Source organism: Eleutherodactylus coqui, chromosome 6 (assembly GCF_035609145.1).
Source record: "Eleutherodactylus coqui strain aEleCoq1 chromosome 6, aEleCoq1.hap1, whole genome shotgun sequence".
NCBI classification, from domain to species: Eukaryota; Metazoa; Chordata; class Amphibia; order Anura; family Eleutherodactylidae; genus Eleutherodactylus; species Eleutherodactylus coqui.
In genome coordinates this window covers 203758070-203782672 of record NC_089842.1, presented here as the reverse complement: position 1 = coordinate 203782672, position 24603 = coordinate 203758070, and the positions used below count along the sequence as shown (strand labels likewise).

Sequence of the window (24603 nt, the reverse complement as noted above, 5' to 3'; positions counted from 1 at the left end):
CCTGACCCAGGAAAAAGCTGCAATTTATGCTATTGTGTGTTTTTTTGTGCGGCTGCAGCAAGCCGTATGTAGAGACAGGGAAGAACTCTGTATAGTGAGTGCTGGATAAGCAGGAGTTAAGGCTGTATTTGGTTTATTTTTATGCTTTATAATAAAACACAGGCCAAGCCTGTATGGACTTTATCTGCTGTTGTGGTCTGTGACTGCCGCTGACACTGCAACCCCGCGCTCTACCTGAGCTGACTCTCCAACAATACCATACAGTATATGATATGCAGAAAATGGGTAGAGAGCGCCTCAGGAGACTGGTACTAACAAAAGAAGGGCAACGTCAGTGGTAAATGCAAAAGCTGGGGTATCTCCACCGTATCTTCTCCTGCCTCACTTCAATCCTCTTGGTGTCAAAAGTAGAGCTGCAGAGAGACTGGGCTCCTAGAAATCAGAGCTCCCTCAGTTAGAAAGTGACACAAATGAATATCAGAAAAAAAGTCCTGCGCTCAAGAGGTGAGTATGAAAGATGTGGAGAGAATCAATGCAATGCCAAAGAATATCTCATTAATAGACACTAACTTGGAAGGAGGGGGTGTGATGAAGAGAAGCCCTCTTCTCTAAATGTCGTCAAAAGATGTAAATCCACATGGACTTCAGAATGTACAATGAAGTGAAGCTTTAATAGGGCAGCAACGCGTTTCGGTGCTATAACACACCTTTCTCAAGCCGACATGCATATACAGACAAGAATAGCAGATATTTATATAAAAAATATGAAAGGTGATATATTACACGTGTCTCACATTGCTAAGCGGTTCCGGCGCTGAAATGGGGGCACGGCCTGTGGTCACGTTGGTTACGTCGTCATGTCATGTGACCGAGGTCACATGATCATGTTAGACGTCATTAACGGCACGGTCCGTACTGACATCATGGCGTCAAGATGCGTATTGCATGGAATGAAACGCACAATGCGTGTCACGTTCTTACCTCTTTATGCCATTTATCCATAGAACTAGTGTTTGTATAATGCCAGCTTTTTAATATGAAATTGCTATAGAGTTGTTTTCTCCCCTTCTGGATGAAGATCTTTGATATATTGCAGTATTCTCATGTGAATTTTAAATGTTTGTTTGTTTGTCACTTTTTACCTTTAATCTTGTAGTCCTATCAATGGCACACAACGTGCGTTCCAGCGCACGTCAGACGCACGTTTGTGGAGTGACGTTACTATGAATCATATGCTTGATGCACGTTACTGAACCTGTGACACGCATTGTGCGTTCCATTCTATGCAATACGCATCTTGACGCCATGACGTCAGTATGGACCGTGCCGTTAATGACGCCTAACATGATCATGTGACCTCGGTCACATGACATGACGACGTAACCAGCGCGACCACAGGCCGCGCCCCCATTTCAGCGCCGGAACCGCTTAGCAATGTGAGACACGTGTAACGTATCACCTTTCATATTTTTTATATAAATATGTGCTATTCTTGTCTGTATATGCATGTCGGCTTGAGAAAAAATGGATTATACCTACCTGATAATCAGGTTTCCAGGAGTCTCCACGACAGCACCAATTGAGATTGCCTCCTCCTGATAGGACAGGAACACACAGAGGTTAAAAGCTCCCCCCCTTCCCCACTTTCGTCAGTGGATTCTAACGAATCGCCGGCGTAGGAGCTCAACTTAAATTTCTTCCCTTAACCGGGTTTTTTTTTGTTGATTATGAAATTATATTATATTATATATTTATTTATTATATTATATTATATTATATTATATAGTTTCTTTTCTATCAATTTAGGGGGGAAAGGTACGGGTGCTGTCGTGGAGACTCCTGGAAACCTGATTATCAGGTAGGTATAATCCATTTTTTCCCCCAGTCGTCTCCACAACAGCACCAATTGAGATGTACCAACTAAAGTTTATTAGGGTGGGATTGCTGCCGAGAGGACTTTGCGGCCGAAGACCATGTCCTCGTCCTGCTGCACTTTTACCCTATAATGTTTAATGAACGTGTGGTGTTTTTTCCAGACTGCGGCCTTGCATATCTGCTCGACCGAAGCTGAGCTATGTTTGGCCCATGAGGATGCTACTGCCCTTGTAGAATGGGCTTTAAGAGCTAAGGGGATTTCCTTCCCGAGGGCTTTATAGGATTCTATAATGGCGAGGCGGAGCCACCTGGCTATGGAGTTTTTTGCCGCTTTGTTCCCTTTATTTGGGCCACTGAACTGGATGAACAGGTTGTCGTCCCGTCTCCAGTGGCTTGTCGGATCTATGTAGCCTAGGACTGCTCTTCTGACGTCCAAGCAGTTTAGGATTTTTTCTTCCTCGTTTTTAGGTTTGCTAAAAAATGAGGGAATTATTACGTCCTGGGACCTATGAAAATGTGATACCACCTTTGGCATGAAGGCAGGGTCCGTTTTAAATATTAATTTGGAGTCCGAGATTTTTAGAAATGGGTGGTGAATGGACAAAGCATGAAGCTCACTAACCCTCCTTGCAGATGTGATGGCTACTAGAAAAACGGTCTTGATTGTAAGCATTTTTATCGGTAGTGCTTCGATCGGCTCGAATGGTTCCGCTGACATGGCCCTTAGAACCCAATTAAGGTTCCAGTCTGGAACAAGTTTTATGGGTCTAGGTCGTAATCTAGCTGCTGCTGTCAAGAACCTGTTGACCCATCTATTGTCCGCGAACTTTGTGTCGCATATGGCGCTAAGGGCTGCGACCTGGACCTTCAGGGTACTTGGAGAGAGGCCTATCTGTAGGCCCTCCTGCAAGAATTCTAGGATCAAAGGGATGCTCGGGATAGAATCCCCGGAATCCCTTCCCTGTCTCCATGAGCAGAACCTTCTCCAAACCTTCTGGTAGATAAGGTGGGTCGTCTTATTTCTGCTGGACATTAACGTTTCTACCACTCTCTCTGAGAATCCCTTCCCCCTTAGTGAGGATTCCTCAAGAGCCATGCTGTTAAGTGGAGTTTGTCTATGCCCGGGTGGTTCAGTGGCCCCTGTGATAGCAGATCTGTCCAGGTGGGAAAGGTGACTGGGTCCTGGACACTCAATGTTGTCAGAAGACCGAACCAACTTCTTTTGGGCCAGAAGGGGGTCACCAGGATTAGCGTGCATACCTGGGTTCTGAAATGTTGTAAGACCCTGCGGATCAGCGGTATCGGAGGAAACGCGTACACTAGCCCCTTTCCCCAGTCCTGGCCTAAGGCGTCTATTGCTATAGGACGATCTCCTGGCCGGAGGGAGAAGAAATTGCCTACTTTGGCGTTCTCCCTGGTTGCAAATAGGTCCAATTGTGGGGACCCCCACCGATTGGTCAGGATTCTGAATGCCTCCAGGGAGAGAGACCATTCTCCTGGGTCTATCTGCCTCCTGCTGAGGAAGTCCGCTTTTTGGTTTAGCGTCCCTTTTAAATGTGTTGCCGTGATCGAAAGGATCCGGCCCTCTGCCCAGTGGAAGATTTTCTGCGAAATGTTTTGCAGGGCAGGAGACCTTGTGCCCCCCTGGTGCCGAATATGGGCGACTTTGGTGGTATTGTCCGACAGTATCTTTATTATGCTGGTTCCGTAGCGAGTTTCCTAACTGCTGTAGGACCCGCCATACGGCCTGTAGCTCTCTGTAATTGGAGGATTGTTCTTTTATCCTTTGGGACCACGGGCCCTGAAAGAACTGGTTCCCCACATGCGCTCCCCATCCCCAGGCGCTTGCGTCCGTTGTGATGTGCGTGGCTGGGTTTTGTAGCCAATGAACCCCTTCCTGCAGGTTCGCTGGGGATGTCCACCAACGCAGGGATGTTTTCACTGTGTTTGGGAATATACATTTTTGTCCCTAGCGAGGACTGCTTTTTGTCCCATGTGGATAGGACGGAGGCCTGTAGAGCTCTGGTGTGAGCCTGGGCCCATGCTACTCCGGGAATGCATGATGTTAGGCTTCCCAGGAGAGACATGGCTTCCTGAATTGTGCATGATCGTTTCTGTAGGAAGGATCTGACCAGCCTTTGGATTTTTTGTATTTTTTCCTCGGGCAGGCAGGAGCATTGTAATTCTGAGTTGAGCGTTATGCCCAAAAACGTCTTCTTCCTGTCAGGATCTAAGCTGGATTTTTCCCAGTTTATGATCCATCCTAGAGACTGGAGGAGTTCTAGCACTATCTCTAGGTGCTTCGTTAGTAGTTCCCTGGACTCTGCTATTATTAAAATATCGTCCAGGTAGGGTATTATTAGGATCGACTTTTTCCTCAGGTAGTCAGCTACCTCTGCCATAATTTTGGTTAAAATTCTGGGTGCTGAGGAGATCCCGAAAGGCAGGCATCTGAATTGGTGGTGCTCTATTCCTTTGCCCATATCCACTGCGAACCTTAGGTGTCTTTGGGACCCCTCGTGGAACGTTACGTGGAAATAAGCGTCCTTCAGATCGATGGATGCCATGTAGGCCCCTTTGGGAATCAACTTTATCGTTGAAGAGATGGACTCCATTTTGAATTTTCTGTAGTTGACACAGGTGTTCAAGGGCTTCAGATTCACTATCATCCGCTGTTTCCCGCAGGGTTTTCTTACTAGGAAGAGCCTGGAATAATGGCCCTGAGTTTCCTCGTTTTGCGGTACGGGGGATATTGCGTTTAGATGTTGCAGGTCCCGAACGCTCTGTCTTAGTAAGTGTAACTGTTGCCCTGAGCCTCCTGTGATAATGAATTTCCTTCTGGGGAGGGACACCAGTTCTATCCGGTATCCCTGCTGTAGGATCTTTGGGATCCATGGGCCCTCGCAAATTGTGGCCCATTGGTCCACAAAGTTCCCCAGCCTTGCCCCTACGGAGCTGGCGTCAGGGTCTCTGCTTGGGCTCCCCCTGGTGGGGATTAAAGAGGATATTTCTCCCTCTGCCCCCCTTGGGGTAACTCCAGCGGCCTGTCTTGCCCTTGCCTCGGTAGGCCTCGGGCTGTTGCCCTGGGGTTCGGAAGAAGGTCTTCCCTCTCTGCGGCTTTTCTTCCGGGAATCCCTTCTTTTTGTCGGCTACCTTCTTCAGAATTTTGTCTAGGTCTGGTCCGAACAAAAACTGACCATAGAACGGGAGGGCGCATAGTTTATTTTTTGAGGCTAAGTCGCCTGACCATGATTTCAGCCATAGTACTCTTCTGGCTGAGTTAGATCGGGCTGTAGCTTTTGCCGAGAGTTTAACCGTTTCGGACGCGGCATCCGCTGGGAAGTTTGTTGCCATACGCAGGATAGGTAGGGAATTTAGGATCTGTTCCCTTGGCGTTTTATTAGTTAAGTGTAGCTCCAGCTGTTCGAGCCATACCCCCAGAGTGCGCGCCACGCAGGTGGCTGCTATCCCTGGCCTAAGTATGTTTGCCGCTGCCTCCCATGATTTTTTTTAGAAGGCCTTCGGCTTTGCGATCCATGGGATCTTTTAATTGTGCGGCATCCTCAAAGGGCAGGCTCGTCGTCCTAGCTACTTTGGCCACTGGGACGTCTACCTTGGGTATCTCTTCCCAGCTTGCGCAAACTTCCTCCTCGAATGGGTACCTTCTTTTTACCCCTCTAGCGGAGAAGGAACCTGCGTCTGGTTTCTTCCACTCCTTTTGGATAATTTTAATGATGTTTTTGTGGACAGGGAAGGTATGTTTACGCCTCTCCCCTAGTCCCCCGAATATCTCATCTTGCAGGGTGCGTGGTTCTCTGGGCTCTTCCATTTTTAATGTAGCCCTGACTGACTTAATCAATTCCATTAAGTCGTCCTGATGGAAAAGGTATCTTTTGTAGTCATCGTCTGAGGACTCCTCGGCCGCCTGTTCCTCTTGCTCCGATCCGATAGAACTCTCGGAGTCGGAAGGTTCGTCGGGAACATACGCCTTTTTCTGCCGTTTCTCTGGCGGCGACAGCTGTGACGTTAGGGCTGATCGAACCTCCTCCTTCACCAGCTTTCTAACGTCATCCATGAATCCCCCCGATTCTTCTTTGACTAGCCTAGCTACGCATGCCTTGCATAGAGGCCTCTGGTACGTAGCTGGCAGTCTCGTCCCGCACTCCACGCATTTTTGGGGTTTTATTCTGTGGGGATGTCTTTTTTATCCCCCTGACAAAAAAAGGGAAAGTATTTTTTGCGGGTAAATATGCAATTTTTCCATATACAATACATTGGATTTTGCATTTTGTATTTTTTGCCGCACTGGCTACTTACGGCTGCTGAGGCTTCAGCTATCTCTGGGGCTGGAGCACTCATTACAGTACCGGTGCTGCAGACACCCTGCGACCTGTAGTGCTGGTCCACCTTCTGGCTTCTCTCAGGTTCCATATTTTGAATTTTTCACGCTCCTGCGCTAACCCCCGCCCCCTCCGTGCGTCTCCTGATGCGAGCGTGATGACGTCACTACGCTGGACACGTGACGCGACGCCCCGCCCCCCGCCGTCAAAGGGCTTCCTGGAGCGCCGCGCCGTGACTATATGAGGAGGAGGGGGACTGAGGCTCCTGCTTTGTACCCCCCATGGGCCTCCGCGGGAGGAACCTGGCCCGGGGGTTACCACCCCATGTGGCGTCCCGGGAGTCGTCTGGCTGGGAAGGGAGGACAGGCTGACCCACTGCCCTCCGATCTGCCTGTAAGTAAATCCTGGCTGGCTTCTCCACCAGCCCCTCTCAGAGATCCTGCCTCCTGGCAGGACAGGAAGACACTGAGGAAAGTGGGGAAGGTGGGGAGCTTTTAACCTCTCAGTGTGTTCCTGTCCTATCAGGAGGAGGCAATCTCAATTGGTGCTGTCTTGGAGACGACTGAGGGAAAGGTGTGTTATAGCACTGAAACGCGTTGCCGCCCTAATAAAGCTTCACTTCATTCTACATTCTGACGTCCATGTGGATTTACATCTTTTTACGACATTTAGAGGTGGGGGTTTCTGTTCATCACACCCCCTCCTTCCAAGTTAGTGTCTATTAATGACATATTCTTTGGCATTGTATTGATTCTCTCCACATCTTTCATCCTCACCTCTTGAGCGCAGGACTTTTTTCCTGATATCCATTTGTGTCATACAGTATATGATGCAATTTCTATTTGGTTCCAGATGTACAGTACTGTATGTTGCCAACTGTATGAAAAACACGGTGTGAACACAGGATTAGAGAAAGCTCCAAAGTCTGACTATTCCTAATGAATGGAAGGGACCGAGAGCTATCTTCCAACATACTGTATCTCAATTATAAGGTAGATTTTGAAAATAATGTAGAGAAGTATATTCTACTTAACAGTACAGTGGTCAGTGTTTTACCTTTCATCAAGTGGTTCATCTTCTCCTCGACTAATAAGATCTGAATGTTCTTCTTTTGTCTCCACTAAAAAAAACAAAATGGAATACTGTGTACAGTTCTGGTCACCGGTGCTCAGGAAAGATGTTACAGTATTGGAGGGGGCTCAAAGAAGAGCAACTAAACTAATACATGGAATGATGGGACTGGAATACCCAGAGAGGCTATCAAAATTGGGATTACTTACTCTAGAAAAAAGAAGGTTAAGGGGTGATCAAATAACTATGTATAAATACATGAGGGGACAATACAAGGATCTCTCCCAGGATCTGTTTTTACCCAGGACTACGAGGGTAACAAGAGGGCATCCGCTACGTTTAAAGGAAAGCAGGTTTGATCACCAACATAGAAAAGGGTTCCTTACGGTAAGAGCAGTTAGACTGTGGAACTCTCTGCCTGAGGAAGTAGTGATGGCAAAATCCATAGTGGAGTTTAAAAGGGGACTAGATGTCTATCTGGAGAGGAGGGATATTATAGGTTATAAATCTAAGGTTAATTGTTAATCTGGGTTACAGGTAGGTAGGAAATATTAGGTGTTGATCCAGGGAACAGTCTGATTGCCATTAAGGAGTCGGGAAGGAATTTTTTCCCCAAAGGGCTAATTGGCTTCTGCTCTTGGGGTTTTTTTGCCTTCCTCTGGATCAACAACACAGGAGGATAGGCAGGCTGGACTAGATGGACATTGTCTTCATTCGGTCTTACAAACTATGTTACTATGTAAATAAATCACAAAACCTTCTGTGGGACAGCACTTCTAAATCCATAGATTTCAAAACAGTAGACAAGGACTTGGATAGTAACACAACAGGTTTAACACATACATGTTCAGTAGAAGTGACAGACTTCAGTGTCTTCTTCCAATGAAAAAAATTCTATTACGCTGGTACTTAGTCCCTACAAGAATTGCTCACGTGGTTCCAGGTCGCTGTATAGACTGTTTCTGGGGATGCTCCTCCCCAGGAGATATGTTCCACATATGGTGGTCATGTCCTCGAGTCAAAAGACTCTGGATTAGGGTAAACTTCCTCATATATACAGTAACTAATCATAATCTGTGTAAAAACCCATGGGAAGCCCTACTGAACAAATGGATAACAAATAAATCTCCAAACTCTAGAAAGCTGATTTCGTTCTTCTTCCTAGCCACAAAACAAACTATCGCTCAATCTTGGCAAAAAACCTTGCTGGAATTCTCTGAGGTTAAATGCTGAATGAATTGGTACTTGATTAATGAGAAATTAACATCAATATCAGAGGATAGGTATGATAGATTTCTAAATATTTGGACCCCATGGATAGATTACGCCCTCCCTACAGTGGAGGCTGGCACCTCAACTGCACTATAAATACAAAGCCTGAAAGCTAACCTTGGGGATCCCTCCCCCCTTGGGTTGCTGCCCCATGAGAGAATAACCCCCCCTCCCTACCCCAATACCTGCCTACCTCCCTCCTTTTCCCTTCTGCATGTTGGCCCTGGTCAGGCCACTGAGGTTTTTGAATCATTTCTATGACAAAAACAACAATGAAAGGCAGAGAAGAATCTGGCTGTAACAGATTAAAATTATACTACTACCACTAACCCAGCTAGCCTTGTACGCCTACAATCATTATCTCAATTTTATACTCCTTTGTAAAATGGAACATTTTCAATAAAAATTATTGTTAAAAAAAAATCTGGCCAGTTGAAGTGTCAAAGTAAATAAATGATTATCCACTATACTTTGTTAACTCTCTGGGATTATTTTACATACAGCTAAAACATATAGAGAGGCTAAATATTCTCACATAGACATATTGAGGTTAAAGGGGTTGTCCCGCGCCGAAACGTTTTTTTTTTTTTATTCAATAGGCCCCCCAATGCATGTGTTAAAAAAACTAAACGTTTAGTACTTACCCGAATCCCCGCGCTGCGGCGACTTCTTCCTTACCTTAGCAAGATGGCCGCCGGGATCTTCACCCACGATGCACCGAGGGTCTTCTCCCATGGTGCACCGTGGGCTCTGTGCGGTCCATTGCCGATTCCAGCCTCCTGATTGGCTGGAATCGGCACACGTGACGGGGCGGAGCAACGCGATGACGCGTAGAAGGGGGCGGAGCCAGAACTCTGCTCGTGCCGAGACCCAAGAGAAGGGAGGAGACCCTTCTGCGCAAGTGCGTCTAATCGGGAGATTAGACGCTGAAATTAGACGGCACCATGGAGACGGGGACGCCAGCAACGGAGCAGGTAAGTGAATAACTTCTGTATGGCTCATATTTAATGCACGATGTATATTACAAAGTGCATTAATATGGCCATACAGAAGTGCTTACCCCCACTTGCTTTCTCGGGACAACCCCTTTAAGAGCACTGCAGATTTATTGCATCAAGGGCATCATTTTTGTTAATAGCCTTCCTCATTAATAAATTCACTACTGAGTTTGCGTACAGAATGCGTGAACAGGAATTTCCCCGAATACGTCTTTCACATATGCAAGTTTTCAAGTGGCATCACAGTCAAAAGGTCAGCAGTAAACTATAAGTAGTTAATCAGAAACTGCAAAGACATGAATTTGCCAAAGGTAAGCAATCATGGTGAATCCACTTCATCTTTCACAAAAGTTCAGATATGTCCATCCATTTTTCCGGGCTTTATGCCATTATGTAGTTAGCGAACTTGCTTATTAAAAATCATTGTTAGGTATTCTATGTATTTTTGAGAAAATACACTATTCTCAGTTATTTCTGAGATGTATTCTTATCTATGCCTGGGATTTCCACCAATTGTTTATTTTTATTTGGAAGTAGATCATGTGAGTCCAGCAAAGCATCCAAGCAGGTGCTCATTAGCAACTTCTGGGAGCTCTAGAAGCGAGAGCTCCTGAAGGTCACTCAAAACAATTCTAAAAAGTAGGCTTAACCCCTTAGTGACGGCCCCATTGCCTTTTTACGTCCTAGCTTTGTGGGCTTTAGTCCTCAGTGACATAAAAACATGCATTCCCTGAGGATTAAAGCCCTGTGGGCTGAGGACATGACAGCTCCATGCTGTTAGTTCCGGGAGGTAGCCAACAACATGGAGCAGTAATGGGGGGCCACGTGAAGTCCCCTCCCCCACCCCCGGTAATGTGATCAGGGCTAGCCAATGGATACACCGATCGCAATAAAGTAAATAGAAAGTTTTAAAAAAATTTAGAGCCTCAGCTCCCCTCATGGATTGCATTCATGAGGGGGGCTGTAACTACTCACCCCCATCCTCCGCAAGATCAGCACGGGGCATTTGAAATCACCTGCTTCCCGGCTACTGAAGGTCCCCGGACCCGTGATCGTCGTGCTATCCAATGGATAACTGCAATCACCGAAAAGTTCTAAAAAGTAAAAAAAGTTAAAGTTTCACCTCCACTCATGGATCAGATCCATGAGTGGAGGTGAAAATACTCACGCCCATCCTCTACGATGTCCCGCAGCGATACGGTCCTTCCAGGACCTTATGTCGCCTTCTGAACATGCAGTAGGCCCCGGGGAAATTTAAAATCCCTCTGCTCCTGGCCAGCATGTGCAGCCTGGAGCAGAGACATGTCACTGGAGACCGCTGTATACGGTTCCCAGTCACATGATCACCGTTATCCAATAGATAACGACGATCATGTAAAGTTTAAAAAAAAAAGTTTCAAAAGTTAAGTTATCTCCGCTTACGGATCATATCCATGAAGGAAGGATGAAATTACGTACATAAGGCCCCTGGATTTATCAGTCGACCCTACCCCAGGCATCTGTGCACGCGTCCATCACCAAAGTGGCGGACGCATGGGCAAAAGCTGCAGAATGCCGGATAATTTGAAATTTCCCCGCTTCTGGCTACCAAACTTAGCCGACAGCCTGGAGATTTCACAGGGTGCCGCAGTACACGTTTCCTGGTCAGGTGATCGCCGCTGTCCAATGGATAACGGTGATCACGTAAAGGTAAAAAAAAGTTTAAATTTCATCCGATCCATGAGGGGGAGGTGAAATTTTTTTATCTAAGGCCTCCCGCGATGTCGCCTGATGGTATCTTTATCTGCGTACCTTTTCCCCAGTTTGGCGTACACCCCCCCCCCACCTCGTTTTTAAAATGAGATAATTGCCCAAAAAATTATTATCGTACTTTTTTTCCTTCTGCTATGCTTCGATTAATTAAAAAACTATGGGGTCAAAATATGCAATACAACCCTAGATAAATTCGTTAAGGGGTCTAGTTTTCAAAATGCAGTCATTTGTGGGGGTTCTCTATTGTTTTGGCAGCTCAAGGGCTCTACAAGTGAGAAATTGGGCCTAAATCACCTTCAAGCAAAATGACTGTTCTGAAAGCCACCAACTGCTCCATTCTGTTTGAGCCCCGTTATGCATACAGATATAAGGTTAGGGCCACAACGGGTATGTTTCTGACCACGGGACAAACGGGGGTATCCATTTTGGATTGAGAGCCTTCATTCATATGTGTGCTGTACAAAAAAAAACCTGTTTTTAGACTTCCGTATCCGGCGCCATGGAGTAAAGCAGCAGGGACACAGAGCTCCGGCAACCCCGCTCCAGAAAATACCCCAAACACAGCTGCTGTCGGCCCTTCAAGAAGGAAAGCTTCACTGCTGCCGCGGAGAAACAGTACGAAGTACCGGAAAGTGAAGGGAGACGGGAGACAGAAGCGCAAACCTCACCAGCCCCACTGCCGTCCGGCCGCGCGGCAAAGCAAAATTCTTCCACCCCACATCAACCCCTACCTGCACCCTCAGAATCTGCTGGTGACGACCGCGGGAGAGGACGGGAACTCCGCAGACCATAGCCAGCACAGCTCCCGATGGCGCTCCTACTGCAGAGGGGATGGAGCCGCGGAGAACAGAAGCGAGTGAAGGTGGGAGACACGTGTCCCCCTCCCCGCGGCCATTACAGTCTCTGCCTATACTAGAAACAGCTGTAGGACCCCACAGGGGACGGGGAACGTGGAGACTGCCTCACCCATAACAGTAATTTAAAAAAAAAGGGCAGAGGTCAGCGAGGGGCAGACAAGGAGGATGGGAAACTCCACAAAAGCACTCCCCCAGTATATCAGAGGGTCTCCAGCTCTGAGAGGGCATGTAATGTAACACAACATACCTGTCTGCCTGGCCTCCTTGAGACCTGAACACCAGCACAGTTACAACTTGGTACTCGAGACCCTGGCACTCGTGCAACAATATAATCGCAGCCCCTGCTCCCCTCGCCCTGACACTCGAGCAACAATATACTCAGCGCATATTCCCTACTACTTTTCCATTCGTGCAACAATAGACTGTGAGCGCAATAACTTTGGTCTGTCCAGACACTCGTGCAACAATAAACTCCAGGCGCAGTGCTCGCTACTCAGTCACTTGTGCAACAATATACTCTGGAGGCAACACCCACTGATCTGACACTCGAGCAACAATAGACTCCGGATATAGTGCTCGCTACGCGGTCACTTGTGCAACAATATACTCTGGAGGCAGCACCCACTGACCTGACGCTCATGCAACAATAGACTCTGGGTGCAGTGCTTGTTGACCTGACACTTGTGCACCAGCAGATTCTGGGCGAAATAATCGCTGCTCGGCCACTCGTGCAACAATATACGCTGGGCGCGACACCTGTTGCTTGGCCACTAGTGCAACAAAATACTCTGGGCGCAGTACCTGCTAGTTGGTCACTCGTGTAACAATAGACTCTGGGCGCAACACCCGCTGTTCGGTCACTCGTGCAACAATAGTCTCTGAGCGCAACACCCGCTGTTCGGTCACTCGTGCAACAATAGTCTCTGAGCGCAACACCCGCTGTTCGGTCACTCGTGCAACAATAGTCTCTGAGCGCAACACCCGCTGTTCGGTCACTCGTGCAACAATAGTCTCTGAGCGCAACACCCGCTGTTCGGTCACTCGTGCAACAATAGTCTCTGAGCGCAACACCCGCTGTTCGGTCACGCGTGCAACAATATACCTTGGGCGCAATACGGGCTATTCTGACACTAGTGCAACAATATACTAACCGCCTATCTTCAGAATCACCTATTTTCGGACCCGCCTGGGCCCAGAGTCACCTGCGCTTGGGGCCGCCTGTGCCCAGAACCGCGTGCACCCGGAATCGCATATTTGCAAAACCATCTAGTTCCAAAACCGCTTACTGCCCGAGCTGCCTAGCAACGGACCCACTTATCTTCAGAACTACCCATCTTCAGAACCGACCTCCGGTAAAACCACAGACATCAGAACCGCTCGACTTCAAGACCACCTGCGCATAAATCCAGAGGTTTCCAAAACAACCAAAACCACCAGTTCTCAGTACCACTCATCTCTAAAACAGCAACCTCGCAACCGCTAACAAAGGGCATACCCCAAGCCGCGGCTACAACATTGTGGGCCACACCAAAGGAAAGCAAAAAACATAACTAAAATGACGCAGAAAAAAGAAGATACCACTAGAGAAAACTACCCTTGAGCACCCAGTCCTAGTCATTCCACACCACCAGACACTGAGACTCAAGCCAAACACGGCACAGCGATCCTGGACTACAAAACATTGGCGACTGAGGTGGCAAAACTCATTGGCCCAGACCTACAAGAGACTCTGGCCGCCACAGTGGCTGGTTCTCTACGAGAACTCCGGGAAACAATGACGCAACACGGGAACCGCCTAGACGCGATAGAACTTGAAATGGAGACAATAAACACGGAACACAGCGATACAGCCAAATCCATAGAAAAGTTAGCACGCGTCAACAAGTACCTTTGGGACCGACGGGAAGACTTGGAAAATAGGTCCAGGCGAAATAACTTGCAGATCATTGGAGTCCCAGAAAGCTACCTACAGAAAGACTTACGACAGCTATGTGAAATAGCAATACCAAGCATAATGGGCATTACCAATAAATGCAAAAATCGAACGAGTACATCGCCTGGGCCCGGATCTGCGAACAACACCCACAACCCAAACCTCAAGCACCAGGACATGCCCGAGACCCACTATAGTCAAATACCTGGACTACACAGATAAAGCACAAATCTTACGTAATTTTAAGAGCCGGAACAACTCACTGGAAGTGGAAGGCCACAAACTCCTAATTTTCGCAGACTACTCGACAGAGGTACAGCGTAAAAGGAAGGCATTCTCTCCAATATGCTCTGAGCTACACAAAAGACAACAAAAATTTGCGCTATTATACCCGGCAATCCTGAAAGTATTTCGCAATGGCAACACTCTAACCTTTCATGATCCGGAAGGGGTGGAATAGGAGCTAAGACCGAGAAGAACCAAAGACCCACCAGACAGACGAGACGACCGTGGACAGACAGACACACGTGACAACTGGCTGGAAGACTTTCCGCGACCCTCGGCCTCCCCAAAAGCTCCACGAAGCAAGAACAGAGCCTTGCCCGCGACTCCGCCTCTGCGAAGTTCCCCAACGGGGTCGTGAGTATGTAACTACATGGAGGGGACACTGGGGGGGGGTGGGAGGAGAGAAGGGGAAAAAAAAGGAAAAATGAAGAAAGACTGTTGTCCTGAAAACAGATGGACATTTAATTATCTCAAGTTTATAACATATTTAATAACTTTTAAATTTTAAATGTAATTCTCTGGAGCGGAGAAAAAATGTCGAATGCAAACCTAGAGATGGTGCTAAAGCTCCACTCAATTCCAAGTCGCAATCCACAAGGGAGCAAGGCTAAGATAAGTAAGGCAAAGACAACAACGGGCGCAATAGTTCGACCCCAGAAAGATTATAGTCCCGACTGCTGCTTGCAAAGTGGAATGAGAGGAAGACAACTCATGCGCTCTTCTTCTGGGCATATGTTCGACATTTTATCCTAGAAGAAGCTGCATTCTTTTCCCTGTTCCTCCGCCTACCACAGCATAAAAGCGCTGGGGGGCCACCAAAGTTTTTTGTTGTTGTTTTTTTTTCTGTGTTTTTACTGAGTTTTTTAGAGTAAGGTGTATAAGTTAAAATTGTGGTTACCCACTAACAGATCACTAAGCACATACTCTAGACAGAGAGCAAACTAAACTATAACTGTCATGCACATAATATCCTGGAATGTCAAAGGTCTTAGATCACCCAAGAAAAGGTCAATGATGCTACGTCATTTAAAACGCCTAAAAGCAGACAGGAAACCCACTTGAGAGAAGAAGATTATTTTCGCATGCGCAGATTATGGGTAGGAGAAGTCTATGGTTCCCCAGCAGTACAGTCAAAGGCAGGGGTACTGATCCTCATCAAAAAAGGTTTAAACATCAAAGTACACAAACAATGGCAAGACTCAGAGGGGAGGATTCTAATACTACAAACCAAGCTAGGGGCGGAAAACGTTAACATCTACAATATATACGGCCCCAATACAAATAATAAACAGTTCTTAAGAGACCTCACAAACAAACTACTAAAAGACACGGAGACGCGCAAAGTGGTGGGGGGGGGGACTTCAATGCAGTAATTAGAGCAGGAGAAGATAGACGCACTCAAGCGACTCAAAACAAAAATATCAAAAACCATGATTCCAATATGAGAGACTTTACCCACGCCTCGGGGCTCAGAGATGTATGGCGGGAACGTAACCCGGAGGGACGGGAATTTACACACTATTCCCACACCCACAACTCGTGGTCCAGAATTGACTACATGCTAACGTCAACATACTTAATACCAAGAATAACTAAGATCTATATTGGAGACGTGGTGATTTCAGACCATGCTCCAGTAGTGATGGCACTACGGGAAGAACACCCGAGGGGGGAAGACTATATATGGCGATTCCCATCTAATATGTCCGATGACGAGACATTTTGCGCATTGCTAAAGGGGTGGTGGCTCGAGTACTTATATGACAACGAAATACATTTTAATGACCCCCAACTACTCTGGGATGCGGCAAAGGCGGTTATACGAGGTAGAATAATCGCATACATGGCATCATTAAAAAGAAATATCAATGACAAAATTAAACAATTTAGCGAACAACTACGAAGCGCCTACTCACGATTCCAAGAAACGCCGAACAATAACAAGCAAAACTGGACCATAGCAAAGGAATCATACGAATTCTGGCTAAATAAAAGAGAAATGCTAGCCTATTCACGCAAAGAAGCAAAACTTTTCAAATTCGGCAACAAGGCAGGAAAATTAATGGCAAACCTAGCACGAGGGCCTTATCAGAAAAATAACATAGCAGGCCTGAAAGACAGAACAGGAAAGGTACATGCGCATCCCAAAAAGATCAATCACATATTCTATGAATACTACTCAAACCTTTACTCACAAGCACAAACAGAAACAACTACACAGGAGAACTTATTCTCAAACATAACCTGGCCCACACTATCAGACGAACAACTCGCAATGTTAAATTCCCCAATCTCCCAAACGGAAATCAAAGACGGCATCAAAGGACTAGGAAATAATAAAGCCCCGGGACCTGACGGTTACACAGGCGAATTACTTAAAATCTTAAAAGATCAAACCACCCCAGTGCTCGAAAAACTGTTCGAAGGATATATGCGAGATAACCCCATTCCCTCAGACATGAACACAGCATACATCAAACTATTACCAAAACCAGGCAAGGACCCTGCCGACGCAAAATCATACAGACCAATTTCTCTAATTAATACAGACCTAAAATTAATGGCTAAAATCATGGCAGACCGTCTGGCCAATATCATGCCGCACATCTCTCACCTATGCAAACAGGTTTTACGAAGGAACGCTCAGCTATCACAAATATAAGAAAGATCTTAACAATTTTAGACGATATCAAACTACACCCAACAGCCCACCCCTCACCGGCACTACTTACAATAGATGCGGAGAAAGCTTTCGATAACGTGTCGTGGAATTGGCTGAAGGGAACACTAGACAGAATGGGGTTCGCCAGACCATTCTACACTTACATATGGAAACTATACTCCTCCCCTCAGGCGCAAATCAATACCCCAGGCTTCCTCTCACCAAGATTCCCCCTACAGAAGGGCACTAGACAGGGGTGCCCCCTATCACCACTCTTATTTAATCTAGCAATCGTACCACTAGCAAGGCTACTAGAAAATAACACAGAAATCAGAGGTATAAAAATTCGGGGAAAAGAGGTCAAAACAATGCTATTTGCAGACGACATTTTATTAGCACTCGCCCAGCCAAAATCGGACTTGCCACGAGTATTTGCCCTACTGGAAGCTTTCGGAAACAGGTCAGGCTTCAAAATTAATACCACCAAGTGCGAAATACTGGACATCTCTCCTCAGGGAAAAATTACAGACAAAGATTTCGAAAAATGTCCAGTAACCATAGCACATAGCCATATTAAATATCTAGGTATAAACATAGGCAAAAGACCGGAGTCCCTCGACGCTCTAAATTACCCTCCAATAATATTAAAAATAACAAGAGTTAGATAGATGGAACCACCTCCCGATCTCCCTCTCGGGCAGATGCCACCTGATTAAAATGATCAGTTTCCCAAGACTCCTATACCCACTGCAAACAATCCCACTCCTACTCCAAAGCCGCGACTTAATGAAACTACACAAAGCGTTTTTAGCTTTCATATGGTCACGAAAGAGACCACGCATTACCTTAAAAAAACTAATGTTACCCAAGAATAGAGGAGGCCTCAATTTTCCTGACATTCGACTATACAATGTTGCTAGTCTCATGAGACACGCCTTGGACTAGCTGAAAGCCCCCAATGATCACTCGAATATTACCCTGGAAGTAGAACTGTTTGAGCCATGGGGTCTCAATGCCCTCATTCATACAACATATACCAACCTACCAGGCGAATGCAAGCAGTCGATAATGGCTCAAGACACCATAGCGGCCTGGAAGATAACCCGTAAATCATTTGGTTTATCATTTAAAATCTCAAAACATATGGATATATGGGACCATCCAGAATTCAAAGAGGGAAGAGAAAATAAAATGTTTAAACTATGGTGACATAAAGGAATTACAAAAGTTCCCCATCTCCTCCAGCCAGAGAACCCCAGATATAAAACCTTCAAAGAACTCTGCAGGGAATACAACTTGCCCACAACGCATTTCCTGCCTTTCGCTCAAGTGCGAAATTTCTTAAGGGAAAGACTAATAGACATATCAAAGGAAAAAATACTAAACCCAATTGATATAATGATAAACAACCAGGCAGGTAAACAATCAATATCCGCGATATATCACAGACTTAGGCCGCCTGCACACGAGCGGAAATCCCGCCGCGGGATTTCCGCCGCTGAAAGCCTGCATAGGAGTGCATTAAAATACGCACTCCTATGCAGATGGCCGCGGTTTGGCCGCGCGAAATCTCGCGCGGCAAACAAACCGCGGCATGTTCTAATTTTCTGCGGGGCACGCACTCACCCGGCCGCCGGCTCCGGGCTGCGCGGCAGCCGGCACATGAAAGAGCCTGGGCCGCCAGGCGCGGGTGAGTACGCGCTCGTCCCTGCAGGCGCTCTGGTCGGATCGCGCGGCGAGAATTCTCGCTGCCGGATCCGACCCGCTCGTCTGCAGGCGGCCTTAGAGAAGGGTGGATGAAAGACAATGACGCTGGACTGTTTAAAAAACGGGCAAGAGACTTAAATGACCCAGAACTACCGGAAGGAATAATTAAAAGCTGGAACGCAATGAGGCAGGCGACATCAAATGAGCGGTGGCGAGCAACCAATTTTAAACTGATCCATAGAGCAATATACGGGTTTGACAAACCTTGGAACCCTAATGGCCCAGACAGATTACAGGCATGCCCACGATGCGCCCTGACACATTCAGATCTTCTACATGGTATCTGGCAATGCCCTAAAATCAAAAAATACTGGGAAGAAATCCTCAAAATAATCCGAGACATGGGGGAACAAAACCTACACCTAATACCGCAAATCTTTATATTCCATCAATTATCAGACAACACAAGAAATGCAAAACTGATCCACAACATCCTATTAATTGGTAAAAGATGTATCCTAAACAACTGGCTGATAGCCAAACCGCCAGACATAAAAGACGTTATGCAACAGCTAAAATACCTATTAAAAATGGAGAGGTTAGAGACAGAAAGATGCGCGGAGTCCCAAGCTAAAAAATTTTTTAAGAAAATGGAGAGAATTCATAGAAAAATTTCTTGATCCCATTGAAATCAAAGATTGCATGCTCCAATTTGCCAATACGACATGATACCATGAACAAAACCACATGAACCGGCTGGGGTCCCTTAAAATCACATGACAAAATACAGTAGGAAAACAAAATGTTAAGCGGGATAGTTTGACAAACCACTAGTTAACCGTTTTATATATATTCACTTAAGTTTATACAGTAAAGTATTAAGTTTTTGGGGAATTAAGGGAGGGGGAGGGGGGAAATAAAAAGGGAGAAAAAATGAAGGCATATAAGTGTTACGAGCAAAGACTAACAAATGGAAACTGTTACGACAACCAAGCAAGATGTATACAAAAATGTAATCAACCAGTGTATGTTTCTTTCATGTGTGAATTAATGCCAATAAAAAGAGTTTGAAAAAAAAAACAAAACTGTTTTTAAAATGACACAATTGCCCAAAAAATTAAAATCGTATTTTTTTTTTCTGCCTTGCTTAGAGTCATTCAAAAACTGTGGGGTTAAATACGCAGTACACCCCTAGTTGAATTCACTAAAGGGTCTAGTTTTCAAAATGGGATCATTTGTTGGGGTTCTCTGTCGTTTTGGCCGCTCAATGGCTCTACAAGTGGGCTATGGGGCCTAAATCACCTTCAAGCAAAATGTCTGTTCTGAAAGCCACAGATTACTTCTTTCATTTTGGGCCCTGTTGTGCATCCAGACATAATATTAGGGCCACAATGGGTATGTTTCTGAACACAGGACAAACAGGGGTATCCATTTTGGGGTGTAAATCCTCATTTTCATGTGCACTATATAAAAATAAATGTCTTTAAAATGACGCATTTGCAAAACTATGACATTTTATTTTTTCTTAATTAATTGCATTAATTCCTGGAAAAAAATGTGGGGTCAAAATACTCATGACACCCCTTAGTGAATATATTAACGGGTATAGTTTTTTAAAATGGGGTCATTTGTGGGGGTATCTATTATTCTGACACTTATGCGCCTTTGTAATCTTGGCTTGGTGTGGGAAAACAAAGTGTTCCTCAAAATGTAATGTTAAATTTGTATGTCTCCTAAATGGTTAAAAAAAAACAAGGTTTTTTAAATGTGCGTCCAGAATAAAGTACACAAATGGAAATATATATCTTAGCAAAAATGTGTCGGGTATGTTTGCACATATTTGAGAAATTACAGTTGAAAATCTGAAAAAATAATATTTTTTGCAAAATGTTCCCAATTTTGGCAGTTATAATAAATATTCACAAATTCTATCGGTCTATTTTTAACACCTAAATGAAGTACAACATGTGGCGAAAAACAATGTCAGAATCCCTTGGATAGGCAAAACCTTTACAGAGTTATTCTATCTTAAAGTGACACATCAGATTTCCAAAATTTGCCTCCGTCACTAAGGCACAAACAGGCTTTGTTACCAAGGGGTTAAAATACAATATTTTTAAGTACTGTTCAGAATGACAAACAATTACAGAATACAATTAAGAAGCAAATCACTCCGACAGAAGTGAGAACAAAAAAAAAGACCATGAAAGATTTTTAGCGAATAAAAATAAAGCAAATAATCAAAAAGTTCCTATAAAATGACGACAGGCAGAGTACACTGTATAACCGAAAGTATGTCAACTCTTGACCATCACACCTCTATGAGCTTGTTGAGCATCCCATTCCAAAATCATGGGCAGTAACATGGAGTTGAGCCCTTTTCACAGGTTTGCCTCCAGCCTTCTGAGAAGGCTTTCCACAAAAGTTTGGAGTCTGTAGAAATTTGTGCATATTCGACCAATAGAGCATTTGTGCAGTACTGATGTTGGACGAAAAAGTTTGGCTTGTAATCAGAACTGTTTAATTTATCTCAAAAGTGCCTGATGGGGTTGAGGTCAGAAACCTGTGTAGGAAAGTCAAGCTCCTTCACATCAAACTTGTTTGGGTCTCGTTTTGTGCACAGGGGCACTGTCACATTGGAACTTCCCCAAACTGTTTAAATTTTCTAAACTTACATACAATTTCATGAAGCTGCCGATGGGATGGTTCTTGAGCAGATTTCACTTGGAGGAGCACTTTGGAACGGTACTATTGTATCTTGACATCCCCGTAAGCTAGGGGTTTGACAGGCCTTAGATAAAGGAACGCCCCTGTCACGCCCCTAGCTCTCGATTAGCTGCATTGTTGTCCGGTCAGCACAGCTCTGAGGCAGAGAGCAGCGTGGAAGACGTTTTTGCTGGGATGGAGGGTTAGGGTTAGGTTCAGTGTTAGGCTTACATTATTAGCTGAAAATGCTTCCATGTAAGAGCCAGCCAGCATTAACTTGGAAGCATTTATACCTAATAATATAAGCCTAACAGTTAAACCAATCCTAACCCTAACCCTCTATCCCAGTACAAACTCTTTCAGAACCACCCCCCACCGCTGCCACCGCGAGGACCTTGCAGTCCATGTAACCAAATGTCCCCTGGTGTGAACCCCCACGCTGACGCCAACAGTGCAGCTGTGTCAAAGGAACAAAGGGGGGTGAGTGGCAGCACCCGGGAGGCCCTGTACGCGTTAGGAGAGAAAGGAGCAGGAGAGAAGTAGACACAGTGCCGGGGTGGTGTGGAGTCATAGCTGTGCGCCAGACAGTGGCAGCACTGACCGGAGCAAGCAGAGGACCGGGGTGAGTGATGGCAGGAGTGCGGACTGGACCAGCCAGACGGCCAGGGATGAGTGATGGCAGGAGCGCCAACAGGACCAGCAAGAGATTCGGGGGTCAGTAATGGTACAGGGAATTCAGGAGCGGCAACTCCATATTTCCCACTCGGCCAGCGCATAGCAGTGGGAGAAGGGGAGCAGGGAGTCAGAACAGAGTTGCCAGAAAGAGCCCACAGCCAATCAGAAGCTGGGGGCGTCACCAAATGTCAACACTGCTGTATTACGTCTCCACCCCTAATTTCCGGTGGCGACATAATACAACAGTAACCTTTGGAACCTTATATAGAGTGATACAAGCGAAGATTAGTGATTTTTAAGAGCTGTGTCAGTTCATGTGGTCTTACTGCTTTGTTGCGGAGCTGTTTCACCTAAATGCTTAGTAAGTTCAGTACTGGATCCGCATGATATTACAATTATTAATGTTAATCTTTTCAGCGTGATGCCAAAAGTAATTACCATATATACTCGAGTATAAGCCTAGTTTTTCAGCAATTTTTTTTATGCTGAAACCCCCCCCCCGGCTTATACTCGACTGAGGTAAAAAAAAAAACAACAAAAAACCCACAATACTGACCTGCCAGCTGGTGTCTGAGTCCCTGGTGCAATGGTCCGAAGACACAGACGCCGGCTGGAAGGTGAGTATTGCATTTTTTCTTTACCTAGTATATACTCGAGTATAGCTAGGCTTATACTCGAGTCAATAAGTTTTACCAGTTTTTTGTGGTAAAACTTATTGACTTGGCTTATACTCGGGTCGGCTAATACTCGAGTATATACGGTAGTCACATACTCAAAAACCTGCCCTATAGGTTGGAGCTTATTATTTAATGAGAAAAGTGCATGTAGAATAAATCCATAGTTTTGTTCATAACGCAAACTATTTTCTAATAGGAAAGTACTACTGTTCTGAAAGTCCGATAAGTGGCATAATCCAGTGCATTACACTGTATTTCACTTATTGTGAGGTTTGAGAAGGATCCAAAATAAGCATACCTTTGCACAAAATGTAATGAATGAGCTTGATTAGAGTTCATTCAAGGATTTTTATGCAACATATATTATTATATATTGCACACACCCGGGGGCTGCTTGAAAGGTAATGAGACTGTCTGTAATTGTTTTCTCCACGTGATAGATCTAGCAAAACTGAATGACATGCACCATCATGTCTGAACATACAGTTTGACAGCCATACTCTTCAGAAATCTATCACAGCGAATGAAAGCACTTTGCATGTGCCATGATGGTGAATGAAGTAGACCTCACTCTAGAAGTACGGCAGAGGTGCATGACTGAATTCTGTTTCAAGCTTGGGAAAGACATTAAAGAAACTCCCGAAACGTTACGACAAGTCTAACACAAAATGCAATCGAGCCTCTGTGGCAAGGCTGTAAAACAGTCACACTGTGTGCTAATCAGCAGGGACAACGGGTGTGTCTACAGTAGATTAAACCTCCAGACACACTGAGCTGCTGGGGCTGCAAGCCTGAGGTCTGGTGCAGACCAAACTGTGATTGCCACGAGTCTGACAGGGGAGAACACCCCCTATAGTGACACTCTGATTGGGTATGGTAACAAGGACACTGCGTGTTGTAAACCCAGACGCAGAGTGAAGAAGTTCTCAGGACTTCAAACCTAGTGTAGTAAATGAACTGTGTTGCTATGAGAACATTAAAGGGGTTGTCTCGCGCCGAAACGTGTTTTTTTTTTCCATAGGCCCCCCATTCGGCGCAGGACAACCCCAAGGGATGTGTTAAAAAAAACAAAAAAAACATATTACTTACACGAATCCCCGCTCTGCGACGTCTTCCTTCTTCTTCCTTCACCAAGATGGCCGCCGGGATCTTCACCCACGATGCACCGCGGGTCCTTTCCCATGGTGCACCGTGGGCTCTGTGCCGTCCATTGCCGATTCCAGCCTCCTGATTGGCTGGAATCGGCACACGTGACGGGCGGAGCTATGCGATGACGCGTAGAAGGGGGCAGAGCCAGAACGCCGCTCGTGCCGGACCGAGCAGAAGGGGAGAAGACCGCACAGCGCAAGCGCGTCTAAAAAAAGCAAGACGACAGCTAAATTAGACGGAGCCATGGAGACGGGGACGCTAGCAACGGAGCAGGTAAGTGAATAACTCCTGTATGGCTCATATTTAATGCACGATGTACATTACAAAGTGCATTAATATGGCCATACAGAAGTGTATAACCCCACTTGCTTTCGCGAGACAACCCCTTTAATCCTATGGCACTAGTCATAAATATTGAGGGACGTACAATGTATAATCAGTGGTCAGCCAATTGGATTATGTTCTGTGGTCTGGTGTATGTGCAATTTGGAAATACTCTGAACCATTGCTGCGTGCGATTAAGCTGGCAGACGCCACAGATTTAAGGAAGTCCGGTTGTCCAGGGTCTCTGTGAGAGTGGCACAATCCATCTTAGATGAAAAAGATGGCGTCCTATTTGACGGCTAATCCTTTAGTTGTCACAC

The 24603-nt window shown here is 45.7% G+C and overlaps 1 protein-coding gene across 5 annotated transcripts in view; it reads right to left on the bottom strand.

Moving 5' to 3' along the window:
- EXD1 (exonuclease 3'-5' domain containing 1) overlaps positions 1-24603 on the bottom strand; it is a 111574-nt gene that overhangs the window by 71407 nt on the left and 15564 nt on the right. For all 5 annotated transcript variants that reach the window (XM_066608634.1, XM_066608632.1, XM_066608636.1 and 2 more), the window contains exon 4: positions 7272-7335. In XM_066608634.1, the coding sequence (XP_066464731.1) occupies positions 7272-7335 (64 nt within the window). The remainder of the gene's footprint in view (positions 1-7271; positions 7336-24603) is intronic.